Source organism: Branchiostoma floridae, chromosome 1, assembly GCF_000003815.2.
Source record: "Branchiostoma floridae strain S238N-H82 chromosome 1, Bfl_VNyyK, whole genome shotgun sequence".
NCBI lineage: Eukaryota > Metazoa > Chordata > Leptocardii > Amphioxiformes > Branchiostomatidae > Branchiostoma > Branchiostoma floridae.
This window is the reverse complement of record NC_049979.1, coordinates 15,300,943-15,313,729: the sequence shown is the minus strand read 5'-3', so window position 1 is coordinate 15,313,729 and position 12,787 is coordinate 15,300,943. Positions and strand designations below refer to the sequence as shown.

The 12,787-nt window shown below is 41.6% G+C and overlaps 1 protein-coding gene across 2 annotated transcripts in view; it reads right to left on the bottom strand.

Annotated features, from left to right (window-relative positions):
- The window catches only part of LOC118414796 (sprouty-related, EVH1 domain-containing protein 2-like), a 28,382-nt gene that overhangs the window by 3,818 nt on the left and 11,777 nt on the right, over positions 1 to 12,787 (bottom strand). Inside the window, exons 2-6 of one of the 2 annotated variants that reach the window (XM_035819052.1) lie at positions 12,423 to 12,603; positions 11,718 to 11,886; positions 2,113 to 2,177; positions 1,328 to 1,528; positions 313 to 813 (exon numbers count right to left, since the gene is read on the bottom strand). In XM_035819052.1, coding sequence (XP_035674945.1) covers positions 313 to 813; positions 1,328 to 1,528; positions 2,113 to 2,177; positions 11,718 to 11,886; positions 12,423 to 12,603 — 1,117 coding nt within the window. Of the gene's footprint in view, positions 1 to 10; positions 814 to 1,327; positions 1,529 to 2,112; positions 2,178 to 11,717; positions 11,887 to 12,422; positions 12,604 to 12,787 lie in introns of both variants that reach the window. The other variant, XM_035819059.1, reaches the window with a different exon arrangement.

Genomic DNA, 12,787 nt, shown 5'->3' with positions numbered 1-12,787 from the left:
CTTATCAGATGTGGTAACGTCCTTGCTTTTTCTCTATGGCAGTCAATGGAAGAAAGGTGCCATGCATCATACGGCTTTGTGCCTCCCGCCGCAGCACCGACACCGGATTCCACACTTGTAGCACAGCTGGAGAGGCGGATAACACAAGAGGCACGGTACCACGCAAGTTAAGGCGGAGAGCGCGGCCCACCTCCTACAAAACATGTCATCGCTCGTGTCACACGAACATGGGTCCACATAGTCCCCCTCAGCGTCTGACATGCAATGATACATCATCATTTCTGCTGCTCCCATGCAGCTTACTCTTTTCATGTACTGTTGTGTCTGGTCCGGCGCAAACTCACAGCTTCCCGGCCGGTTCCCATCTGGACTAAACATCTCACGACAATACACACATCGCTGGTGTCCGGTCTGAGGTCTCAATGGCTCTGATTGACTCTGTGATCTTCTATCCTGGAATATCTTTGAAGGCTGGACTGTTACTATGCGGGATTTGCCACTTTTGGAGGAACTGGTGTCTGTCCGGATTGGTTCCAACATAGGATAACTATAATCGTGCACTTTCGGGTAGTTTTTCGAAAAATGAACATACGAATCTGCGTCGTCACTCGTACTCTCGCTGCTGCCCGCGGGAAAGGCCAGGTGCCCTGGCAGGTCGGCAAATGCCGTCCGCCCCGTTGAATCCGGATGCCTGATCCATACGTCACTACTGTCACTACTGTCCCTGTTGCTGTCCTGTTTGTCTTTATCTTTGGCTGACTCAGTTTTGATGAAGGTATGTTCCTCCTGGAATATCACTTCAGGATGTGTGGTCTGTAACAAAGCACAGGGAAAACCATCAAAGAAGAGTTCACTTTTACTGGTACATGGTACAAAATCTTATTCTACAAATGCAAGTGCTTTTACATCATGCTCCAGTAGCAACATTAGCTGTTGTATTGGTCTCTTTTAACTTACAGATGGGAAACTAGACACTAGACGGTCATGTGTACTATCAGCGAAAAGAAAGGTCTTTTACGTGTATTTGAAGTTTTACAACTGCAATATTGCAGGTAACAAAAATGTCTTTTGAGCCTTGCTACTGCAATTCCTACAAAACATGACAAGGGCATGGAATGTTGTATAAGTTTTGGCTGAACAATAAACTTTGGCACACTTTAAAATTTAAACCATAGAAATTCTGATGTCTGCAGTTTTAAGGTTTGTATGACAGTGAAATAATTTTTCCCCACAAGGACTACAGGAAGACCAGGGTTCCACCCACACGAATGCAGTGATCCTGCCCCTGCCATTACAGGTTGCTCACACAAAGTGCTACCTGTCTCACCTCTCTGGTAGAGTGTAATCTGCGTGAGCCGCGGATGGGCTTGCTGGGTGTGATGAAGTGTACTCTGTGGAGGTGGGAGTGGGTGGTGTGTGGGTGGGAGAACTGGCTCAAGTAAGGGTCATGCGTTGCTACGGTCACCGGCTTCCGTTCCTTCTTTGGCGGCTTGGGCGTCGGCTCCCGACTGCTGTCACCATCTAAAGACTGCAAACGCAGAACAAAATAAAATAAGATTTACAGAACTAATCACAACAGGAACAATGCTATATAAAAAAAATTATGTCTCAGCTACTTTTCCACTTCTGGCTAATTCCGGTACCTGAAAAAAATTCATTCTGCTGTCTGAGTGAAGGATTCCTGGGTAACTGAGAGCTGTCAGCAAATGGGTGGTATTAAACAAACTTTGCCAAATGGAAGAGTAGGTGGAAGCGGTTCTTCAAAGGCCAGCCCAGGGGCTCACTGCAAATGTTTCCTGTCCCACCAATCTATTTCAGTGTGATGTGACGTAACACAGGCCACTTAATGGGAAATACGGGTGAAATTGGGAATCTCTGATTACATAAATATCAGTCAAAATATCCATATTTCTCTAAAACAATAAATTATCATGACATAGAGAATAGAGCACTCACTATCACATCTTCCTCTAAACCTTTACTTGACATCTTGGGACATATTGAAATGTAAGGCTTCCAAATGGTAGAACTGAAATCTAATAATGAGTTTCAACATTTAGATGACAGTAACAGTAATAGTAACAATTAAGGTAAGATGTTGGCAGAACTTACAACAAAAACGTCTTCTTCATCAAGTTCACCTGGTGAAGACTTAGGCACTGAGGAAGGTGATGATTCTGAAACAAAAGAAGCATCATGAGAATGGTATCTTCATTGACATACAATATAAAGATAATAATCTAAGTTCCACCAGGAATTATCCTGTCTTAAAGGCTATTTGTGGTTCTTCTTCACAAATGGGTTCGATTCGGCAGACAGTACTTGTAATTTTTAAAATATCAATACAAGTTTAAATCATGACTTTCATCTTCTATCAAATGCAAATTTTTCATCCATGAACACAATGCATTCTGTTACTATCAACAGATAAGTTAAGGTTATACTATCTATAGATGTACCACTACAGTACCAGACTTACATCCCTATCTCCTGCAGCAATATGTTGTTAACTAAGTAAATACTAGAAACTGAATATTTTGTGCATGTTTTTCTAAGAAAGCACTACAACAGCTTGGAGGAAAACAAATCCACAAAGGAAAGTTTCTTAAACAAAACATGAAGCAAAATTAGCACTAAAAGATAGTAAAACTTACCCCAGTTATTAAACATAAATCCAAAGGACAGCATGGAAAAGTGCAAGAAAAAATAAATTTCTGAGTGACGGTTAAAAGGTTTGACAGAATCATTAAATAACTTATTTGATTAACAACTGGTCACCTTAGATTTAATAAGGCACAAGCATTTTGGAAATCTGACTTGTTGCCAACTGCACAGTTCAACATCAGGTGTCAAAACTTTGTGGAACACTGGTGTTCCATGTCAATGACTCATTGACATGGAATACTTATGACCTAGGTTTTTCCAAATCCCGGTGCCTTTCCAAATAATGTAACCAGTGCAATGTATCAATGTATCATGAGGTGAAAAGAGTATAGAACTTCAGCCTTTCAACTCTTACAAGTAGTGCAATTTTGTTACCATACAAACTACATCATGTACCAGAGATTCACCTTTTTCTGCCAAGTCAATTTTCTTTCCTATGACAACCAACTGAATCTACCATAGCTACTACAACAACAACTCCAGCATCAAAAACACGTACTAAAAGCTTGAAAGTTAGAATCCTTCAAACATGTCATCAGAGACTGTAGGAATGGCTTGTTGAGTTTTGCGAAGTCAAGCAGATAGAACTTGTATTACCGTGACCATGCCATTGTTGGCAAGCCAAGATGTTTCTCTCCTGCATATACCACTAGTACATGTAGCTTCAGTTTAAGATGCAAGGTGCTCTGAACTCACATACCGGTACATGTACTTTCTCAAAGAAGCCATACAACAGAAACAAGTTGACCAAATCACTGTACACACCTCAAGACTTCAACACTTATCCAAGTCCCACCTCTGCCACTTGCTACTTGAGACAATTCCAGGACTTCAGACTCCTTGGGGCTACCCTCAAAGTTTCCGAGGGAGAGGTGTGGTCTGCTTTATCATAAATATATGTAGGATCTTACCATTTGGAGTATATGTAGCTACCTGGCAAAGAAACCCCACCAACAGACATCAAACATTACCTGAGCCACCTTCCTTTGTAGGCAGTCATAAGAAGAAAGAGCTAGCTCTAAAGAGCAGACTGTGCAAGGCCAACCTTGGGTAAAGGAATGCCAATTATGCAGCCACTCTGACAGGGTCCTGACATCACTGGCAAGTGGCATCAGATCAGTCTGTAAGGAGGGGGGTTCTCCTTTCAGTTATCTGTCTTGGACCTTTTTTCCTTGGTTATCTCCAGGGACATTGACTTCCCCACTTGAGAGTTCTGAAGGTCAGGATAAGAACATGATGGGGTCATGTGCTACATGCATCTTTACCAATTACTGTCTGTTGTGCCAATCCCTAGCCTTAATCCACCTGCTGCATACATGTACAGTAGGTCTAAACAAGCGTAAACATATAAGAAAAGCTAACACACACTCAAGATACCAAACTCAACATCTCTGTACCTTCTAATGAAAGATCCACTGCAATGAAAGATGCTAAAACAAAAGTATGCACCTGTGATAGGAAGTCTAACATTACAATCAACCTTCTGTACATCATGAACATCTAATTCTTGACAGGTTATATGTTTTCTATTTCACGGTGAGAAAGTTCTCTCTAAGTCTAGAATTCTAATCCTTGCATCTGTCTGTCTTTCAGGCCAGGCTGGCTGATAAGAACTGTGTCAAGAAAAGGTCCTGTAATCTAGAGAATTGCACAATCTGGATGAGAGGACAGCTGCGAGGAGACCCCACCTTTCACTATCTGGTAACTTTCTACAGGAGTTGGACCAGCTTTGCAGCACCCAACACCTTTACATTAGCCGTAGGTAGCTAAAAGTGTGTAACCAAACAGAAATAAATGCTTGGGGGCATAACTTATTCCTTTTACAGTGGAGGCCACAACACACTCATTGTGTATACACAGAGCCTCGGAATTGGGCTAAAGCAATACCAGCTGTTATGCCTACAGGAAAGGTAATACCTTAACCCCCATCCAGCCACATCATTACCATATTAGAAGACTCTTTCATAAGAACAAAACTTTCCACACTAAATCAACAATACCTAAGGACAATGTTACACCTGGGCTGTTGTATGTCAGAGAAGTGTCTGATCATAAGTAGAGAGCAGATGAAAATTGTACAAAAGATACATCAGGGATGTGGGTACAAAAAATGGCAAAAGCAAGTTTTACAACAGATAAGACCACATGAGGGGATTTAGAGCATCAATTATACCAACTTTTCACCTTCCCATTTCATTCTCCCTGCTCCATCCTATACTGAATAAAGATAGAAAGGACAAACCCCCTTCTACATGTATATTCCTCAGTTAAAGTTAAACATACCCTACACAGATATTAGGACTTACCAAAAGTTGCGGCTCAATCAAGTTCCATTAAAACACACCAATCTCTCTCTTGAACTGTGCTGTGTCTTTCCAATCTTATCAAGTCTGTCAACAGGAGTCTTGTCCAGTCAATCCCCACAAGAACAGGTGCTGATGCTGTCTCCTTGGGGACACCCTAAGACATCTTCCCTAATCCTCCATGACATTAGTTTCTTTTCCCCTCACCCTGCTCCCCACTCAATGTGGTGTTGTGTTACAGGGATGAATTAGAGGACAAGAGTGGTGTCTCCAGAAGAGCTTATGTCCAACACTAACCAGCAGTTGTGAACCTAATATTTGCCTTACAGGGATACATATTTCATATGGACTGTTTACACCAGGGTATGGAACGCCTTCTTGAAAACTTTAAGCCAAGCACGAGAGAAGACTATTGACATGAAACACCTGCCTGGGACTCCCAACTTGGATAAGCAGACCACCTCTATGCCCAGATCAGCAGAGGCTCTTCTAATTAATGCTGCTGTCTGGGAGTGCTATGGAAAATCTAAACCAAATGGCATAATCATTACCAACCACAAGTAGTACTGAGACATGATATGGTAGAAGACCTCTTTGGGCCAGGGAAGAAGAGAACAAAGAGTAGTCTGAGTTCAATCCTGCCATCTACAGGCCAGGCAGCTTAGTCCTAAGGGGCTGCCCACAAAAGGGGTCTAAACCTGCAGGCTTTGCCCAATGGCAAAGAAAAGGGAATGCGTGAGGAATGTAAAGCGGCAGAGTAACCATCCTTAGTTCCAAGGACGGATAGACGGTCACCTAGGTTTCCTTAGGCTGGGGCATTGTGGGAAAGATCCGACGTTCCCTCACTAATGTGACACACATGCTGGCTGAAACCCTGTGGAATGTACGCTATTTCCTGTTTGCTGAATCTGGGCCTGGTGATGTCACAAGGGGAGGCTGCTGTGGGCCACTGGCCACAAACCATAACACAGGGCGCTGGACTACAACACACAAATCCACTCCGAGATCCCATAGTTTGTACACCTGAACTTTGCATACAGGAGCCAATGTACATTGTCTTTCAACTCAAGCAAAGAGTATTTGCTAAGATAATAGTGAGATGTACTAGTAAACAGCTGTCATATTTTTGAGACACTGATTCTATTTCAGATGAAAGGAGGATGTGCGCAGAAGTCATCATCAACCGCGATGGACAACCTAGATTCTATTTCATCTTAAAACATCTTATAAATGTTACTTCCAGCATTCCCCATCATAGCTTTCACATTTGGCTGCAGATTTGAGTATGTAGACTTTTACAATAAAAATAGTTTTCTGCAATTTGTTACTAACAATTGAACATATGGAATATGTCGAGGATATGGAAGTTATTAGACCAACAGGTGCTGCACATCACTTTTGAATAACTGTTGTCCTCAGGGGTTCTCTTGCTCAAAATTCCATTGCTCGATAATAACAGGATAATATATAATATGTAACCTGACTGTACTTACTCTTAGGGCAACTCAACTGGTGTTTTATACCACTGTCATGGATATCATACAATATAAATGTTCATCTGCCATTGTCTGCTACAATTTTAATTCCCACACCATCCTTCTTACTTGTTTGCTACCTTAACGTTTCCTTCATGAGTCTTACTTACTTTACTGACTAATTTACTTACTGAGATATTTGAAACATTTATTCTAATGATATAATTTTCTGCCAATCAAATGAGCATTCTTGTCAGCCAATGGCAGGACTTGACTGTAGTTAAATGACCTATTGACCTTTCAGTGGTTGATATAACCACGCATCAACCAGGTTGTCACCATTGGACATCTACAGTTTCAGGAACATGATTACAAGTACAAGAACACAAGAATTGTCAACTGAGAAACGAAATGTTCAAAAGCAAGAAACTCTCTCTGATGCATAAATAGCATTCTGAGTCAAAGTTGAACTGTAATTTCCAACACAATAATTGTTAAGTCCAGTTTTTGTATTGGAAATTACAGTTCAACTTTGATGTATGATCTTCATACTTTTTGCATCAACATCTAATAGAAATGTACAAATACGTGTCAATGCTGTTTCGTTTGTTACCTAATATGTTTTTGTCCTACTGTGTTCCACTGGATCTTTTTTCAAGGGCACACAACTTTCTCTTTGCCAAAGACACAACTCTGATACAACATAGTTAAAGCCCTCTTCCTTCCTGCTTTCCTTCAATTCATCTTGGGCAAACTCAATAGCAAACATGAACAAATCGGAAGGGGTTGAGTTGCCATGACAACATGCCTGTCACTGAACAATTATTCTTTTCCTCCAGATGGTAAGTAAAAGTACAGTTGCAAAACCCCATTCAGAGCCACATACAACTGAACAAGATGCACAGGCTGGTACTAGTTCCCCAAGCTTGGCTTGTATCTGTGTTGTGGTCTCTCAAATAAATGATCATTACTGCACAAATCAAAAGTGTGGAGAAGGTTAATGCCAGCCTGGTCTCCCTTGCTCTCCCTCTAATATTTACAGTGGAGTATGCTTTGATTTGGTAGCAGTTATTGTTCAAACAGGAGGGGAAGAAAGGCAGGAAGAGAGTGGGTGGGCATGGAGTGCTCTCCCCTCGTATATCCAGGAAATTTGCCGCCATGACGTCAATGCCGCATATTCCGAAGAGAGATCTCGGATCTAATCATAGCAAGCCTCAAATATTCCGACACGACTCATGACCATTTGTCTTCAGCAGTGGAAGGTATAAAATGAAACACTGTGGCTTGAGTCATCAGTTTATGGATAAAGGATTTTTCTTTACATACAACTATGGCATCATCAGCAGTTGTGACCTTGTGGCATGACACCTCATCTTAAAAAGCATACCCTAAATACCAATGGTCATGTATTGTACACAGGTGACTGAGGAAAATACAGTATACCATATTGTGCTTTTGTTTTTGTATATTTTAGCCAATTTTGTTGCAGCCAAGATCTGTAGCATGTTTCTGAAACCATACGACTGACTAGCCTCCTACTAAGGTCTCATTGATGTATTACTCCGCAAGTGGACACCCTAAAAGAGATCCGAGCCAAAAATGAACGGCTGCACGGACGCATGTTTTTAGCGGTGAGAAATTCCCTTTTAGCCAGCGGAACTGCTCTCAAAAGTTAGATTGGTGAAAGCTTATTTGTAACTGAAGAAATTAGCAGGTAAAGTTTTGCAGCCGCGCGCTAGGTCGGAGGTACACAGTCGTGGGTTCTGAGTGGTGCGGTTGTACAATAGCAGCGAAAAAGTGCCTTTTGTGGGGATTGACTAATCGTAGTTTGTAATTGCTATAAAAAAAGTTCCTACGTATAGTTTACATTGGCAATTTTTTCCCACGATATAGGGTAAATGTGCTCGACATAGAATGAAAAATCTGCTGACATTTCACGCAGCTTCATTATGAACGCGCCCATTTAAACCACGAATTATAACATAGAAGTCTATGGAAAGAAGAAACTCATCAATGAGACCTTAAATAAAAATGAAAAATATTCATAAAAAATCAAGGAATAGCACTGGAGCAAAAATTTGAAAAGGGTTTATAACCGGGCGCCACCCCGCATTTCTTGGCTGCAGATTACGCCGTGTACCTATTTCCGTAACCATGGTAACGGACGGGTCTACATTTCCAAGGGGCGTTACTATTGTTATTTTTCTTGTATCACACTCTACTGGATATAGAAGCTATTTGAAAGAGGACTAAGGTTCTAAAGCTATCTTTTTTGATGCAAACTGCATCCAAGTTATTTTTTGCAATCGCCGCCTTCTCTCGAACGCCCCTCCAACACCCCCCCCCCCCCCCCAAACCCCGGGGCTAGACGACACCTATAAAAGGCCAATCAGAAAGGCTCAGTTCGGCTTGCCCGCCTCTGGTATAAGGGAGCTTGAAACGCAGCTAACATCAATTTCTAGTCGTTAAGCTCTGTTTTGACTTTATGAGCTATAGTACCTTCACCCGATCCTCTATAGAACCGTTTATTTTACGTAGAAAGATCCGGATGAATCTCGTCGTGCCTGTCGTGCTGATATCCCTTACACGACTATTCTCTGAGATATATTCCAATTAAACAAAGACAAAGTCACAAAGAGAACACTACTCAGTCAAACTCATACACAGACTGATCTAATGAGTCTTTGCGACACGTCAAAAGCGTCAGTCTCGACGCCTTTGCACTTTGTCCCGAACATTGGCCTTTGTCCGCCGCTAGGTGGCGCTTTCATGCCTATCATGATCTCGTACTTAATTACCTCCCAGAGGCTAATTCATTAACGTAAGACACCCAAACTTTCAGAGATGATGAAGAAAACGACATTCTTTCCTTTGATAGATTTTTTCAATAATACATTAAACTTAAGGTCTCATTGATGTATTACTCCGCAAGTGGACACCCTAAAAGAGATCCGAGCCAAAAATGAACGGCTGCACGGACGCATGTTTTTAGCGGTGAGAAATTCCCTTTTAGCCAGCGGAACTGCTCTCAAAAGTTAGATTGGTGAAAGCTTATTTGTAACTGAAGAAATTAGCAGGTAAAGTTTTGCAGCCGCGCGCTAGGTCGGAGGTACACAGTCGTGGGTTCTGAGTGGTGCGGTTGTACAATAGCAGCGAAAAAGTGCCTTTTGTGGGGATTGACTAATCGTAGTTTGTAATTGCTATAAAAAAAGTTCCTACGTATAGTTTACATTGGCAATTTTTTCCCACGATATAGGGTAAATGTGCTCGACATAGAATGAAAAATCTGCTGACATTTCACGCAGCTTCATTATGAACGCGCCCATTTAAACCACGAATTATAACATAGAAGTCTATGGAAAGAAGAAACTCATCAATGAGACCCTAAGGCCCAACTACACACAGTTTTTACCGATATCTGTGGAGATGTCGGGAGGGATCTAGAACGTAGGGGGCCGGACACCCATGGCGCTTGCAGTCATAAACATATAGCACGATTTTCCAAATGGCGTTATATGCTAATGAGCCTTCCCGAAGTCGGGAAGCATCTACACGCGAGCGAAGCTGTCGGGGACCCCTGCTAAGCTGTCGGTAAGGTATCGTACGAATGGTCCAGACCTTTCGGGAGAAATTTTCCCGATATCGTAATGGTGATATAGTAATTCCATCTAGACCATGAAAAAAAGCTGTCGGCGAGAGGTTGTAGGCTCGCAGATATCGGGGAAAACTGCGTGTAGATCGTGCCTAAGAGCACTGATTCATGGTGTTCATCATTCAATGATCTCCCTCAGCTGAGAACCTGGACCATTTCGATAATAACTACTCGGCACTACCCTGAAAAAATAAACGCCTGTGCTAGAAGTTAGGATGGTGGGGAGAGGGTGGGGATACATCCTAAAACGTGTGATATTGAAGACATTTGATGTTGGAGTTGGAACAAGTTTACTACTTTTGTGGTAGTTTTTTCAAGGGTGAAGGATGCTGTGAATTCGCTATATATGTCAAAGTTTAACTTGTGTTTACAAAATGTCCAAATGTTACGTATGAGCCTTGTATCTCATATGGAGAAAATTCTTGTTTGTAAAGATGAAAAGGAGGCGAGGTTTTCTGATATGCCAATGACATGTAATGCCCCACCACATCAGCGTTAATCTACATGGCTGACCTTCACCTCCAACAACTAGCTGTTTTTTTCCATATTAGGAAGCACTATACACAAAGATTACTTCCACAGTCTGCCTCCTGCACCTTATCATTGTACAGCAAAAGTCTGTTATGAAACCTTGAGCCACCAGGTAGATACATGTCCCCAAAACAGCTCACAAATCCCTTCCTCAGGCTACGCTGCACAGTCCTTCCTAAATCCATGAAAAACCACTAACTCATGCCTGCGGTCAAATGTAATTAGGACGCGTCTACATTCCCAGCAAGAACAAAAGGGCTGAAAGCACAGCAGAAGGGAAGTGCCTCTGGCTGTTACTGTTGCATGGTGCACTCCCTGCTGTTTGCTAGAAGGAGAAATTTAATCTGCAGTCTACCCCTCTGTTGTCGCCATAAAATTCATTAATGGCTTTCCACAGAAGACGTTCCACACTGTAAATTTTTCTCAACTTCACTAAGGAATGTACAGTAAGGGACGCACAGTTATAGCTGCCACAGATCTAGTACATGTACACCTGAAATGTGTAATTGGCAAGCATGCCTGACTAGACTTAACCTTTCTTATAGATCCTTCTGAAAACAGCAACTCATGATTTGCTTTGGACAAAACCTTAGAATAGACAATGTAGTTATTTAGTGCCTCCAATACCCATGATCATTTCAGTATGGAGAGCCACTGAACAAATGAGTAATAATCTTTCAAAACATGGCCAGTTCTTGAAATCCTTAAAATGTAACAATTGTTCTGATGAACTGGTTCTGGAGGAAAACAACAAAGAAGTAACAAAACTGTGAAACTATATGGATCCAACTGTATCAGCCATTCCAAAAACCTACAACAAAAGGGCCGAGCATTGTAACTGATGTTCATAATAGCAGCCGTATTTGAAGCCCTCCATACTTCTACACTTGACAAGTTTCTTCAGGTGTTGAAACATCTAAAAAGGCCCACAGAATAATAACAGCTAAGTTTCCTTGTCAGCAGTACTGGGAAGACCACCAAACAAAGTCTACCTGGTAACAATGTGTATTCTAGCATTTGTGACAACATTTTCACCATCCTGGCTTCCAGCCAAACCTGGGGCACAGGTAAGACACTACAGCAGCTTCTCACCTTCAGAGAGGTCTTCCACGGCCCTCTTTATTCCCCTGTCGAAGGCACGGGCATCTCCTGGACTCTGGAAAGTCAGTCCGAATCTTTTATCCTCCAGGAACCAGTGGTGGAAGATGGGCGTGACTCTGTTGTACTGGACGTCTTTTCTTAGTGTACATTCTAGCACCACCTGTGGGAAAACACAGAGGTCAAAGGTAAATCACAAGTACATCCTCTTACAAAGACAATGTCTCTTTGTTTTCAACTACATGTGGAAAAACGTGATGAATGGGACCATATCACAAGTCTGTCTGCAACAAACTCATAAAAATGTGTCATGATCAGCTTTGAAGGCATTTTGCCTTTTATCCTGATATTATCTGGACTTTTTCAAATAATTTACAACGATAACGACTTTTAAACTATATATTTTGGAAGTCTTTTAATAAAATATAATTGAATCATAAAAATGATACTTGACATTTGAAGGACAGAAGTTCTTAGTTCTAGTAATTAATAAGTACTACGTTATGTTGAATTTTCAAACTTCATGATGCTGTAGAAATGACATAAAATTGAACTTCTCCTTTCTTTTACAACAGCTACATTTACAATATCTACAAACAAAACAATATCCCAAATCTCCATGACCATTTTTTCTCTTACAACTGAATTCACTCCTTGGTAAGGGTAATAATAAAATGCCACACTGTGACTGCAACTTACTGTTTTGTCTTTTAACCTTTCTCCGTATATAACAAAGTCCTTCTTGGGGAGGACGTCCCCCTCCTTCTGGAAGCTGTAGACCCCCACAATGCTGAGACCCCCTCCCCCAAGGGGCAGCCAGCCACCTGAGGAGTCATCTCTGGTCATGACTTGGGCACGCACTCGGACAAGCGAATTGTCCCTGAAAAACACAACAATGAAAAGAATATCAATACATGCATTTGGTGCTTGTGTGGACTATGATTTTTCACACTAACATCTGCTTGGATATTAAGGTTGTCAGTCAATTTTTGTAGCATTTCCATATTTTGATATCATAGGACTTAGGAGGAGTGGACCAGACTACAGGATTGACCACTCAGCCC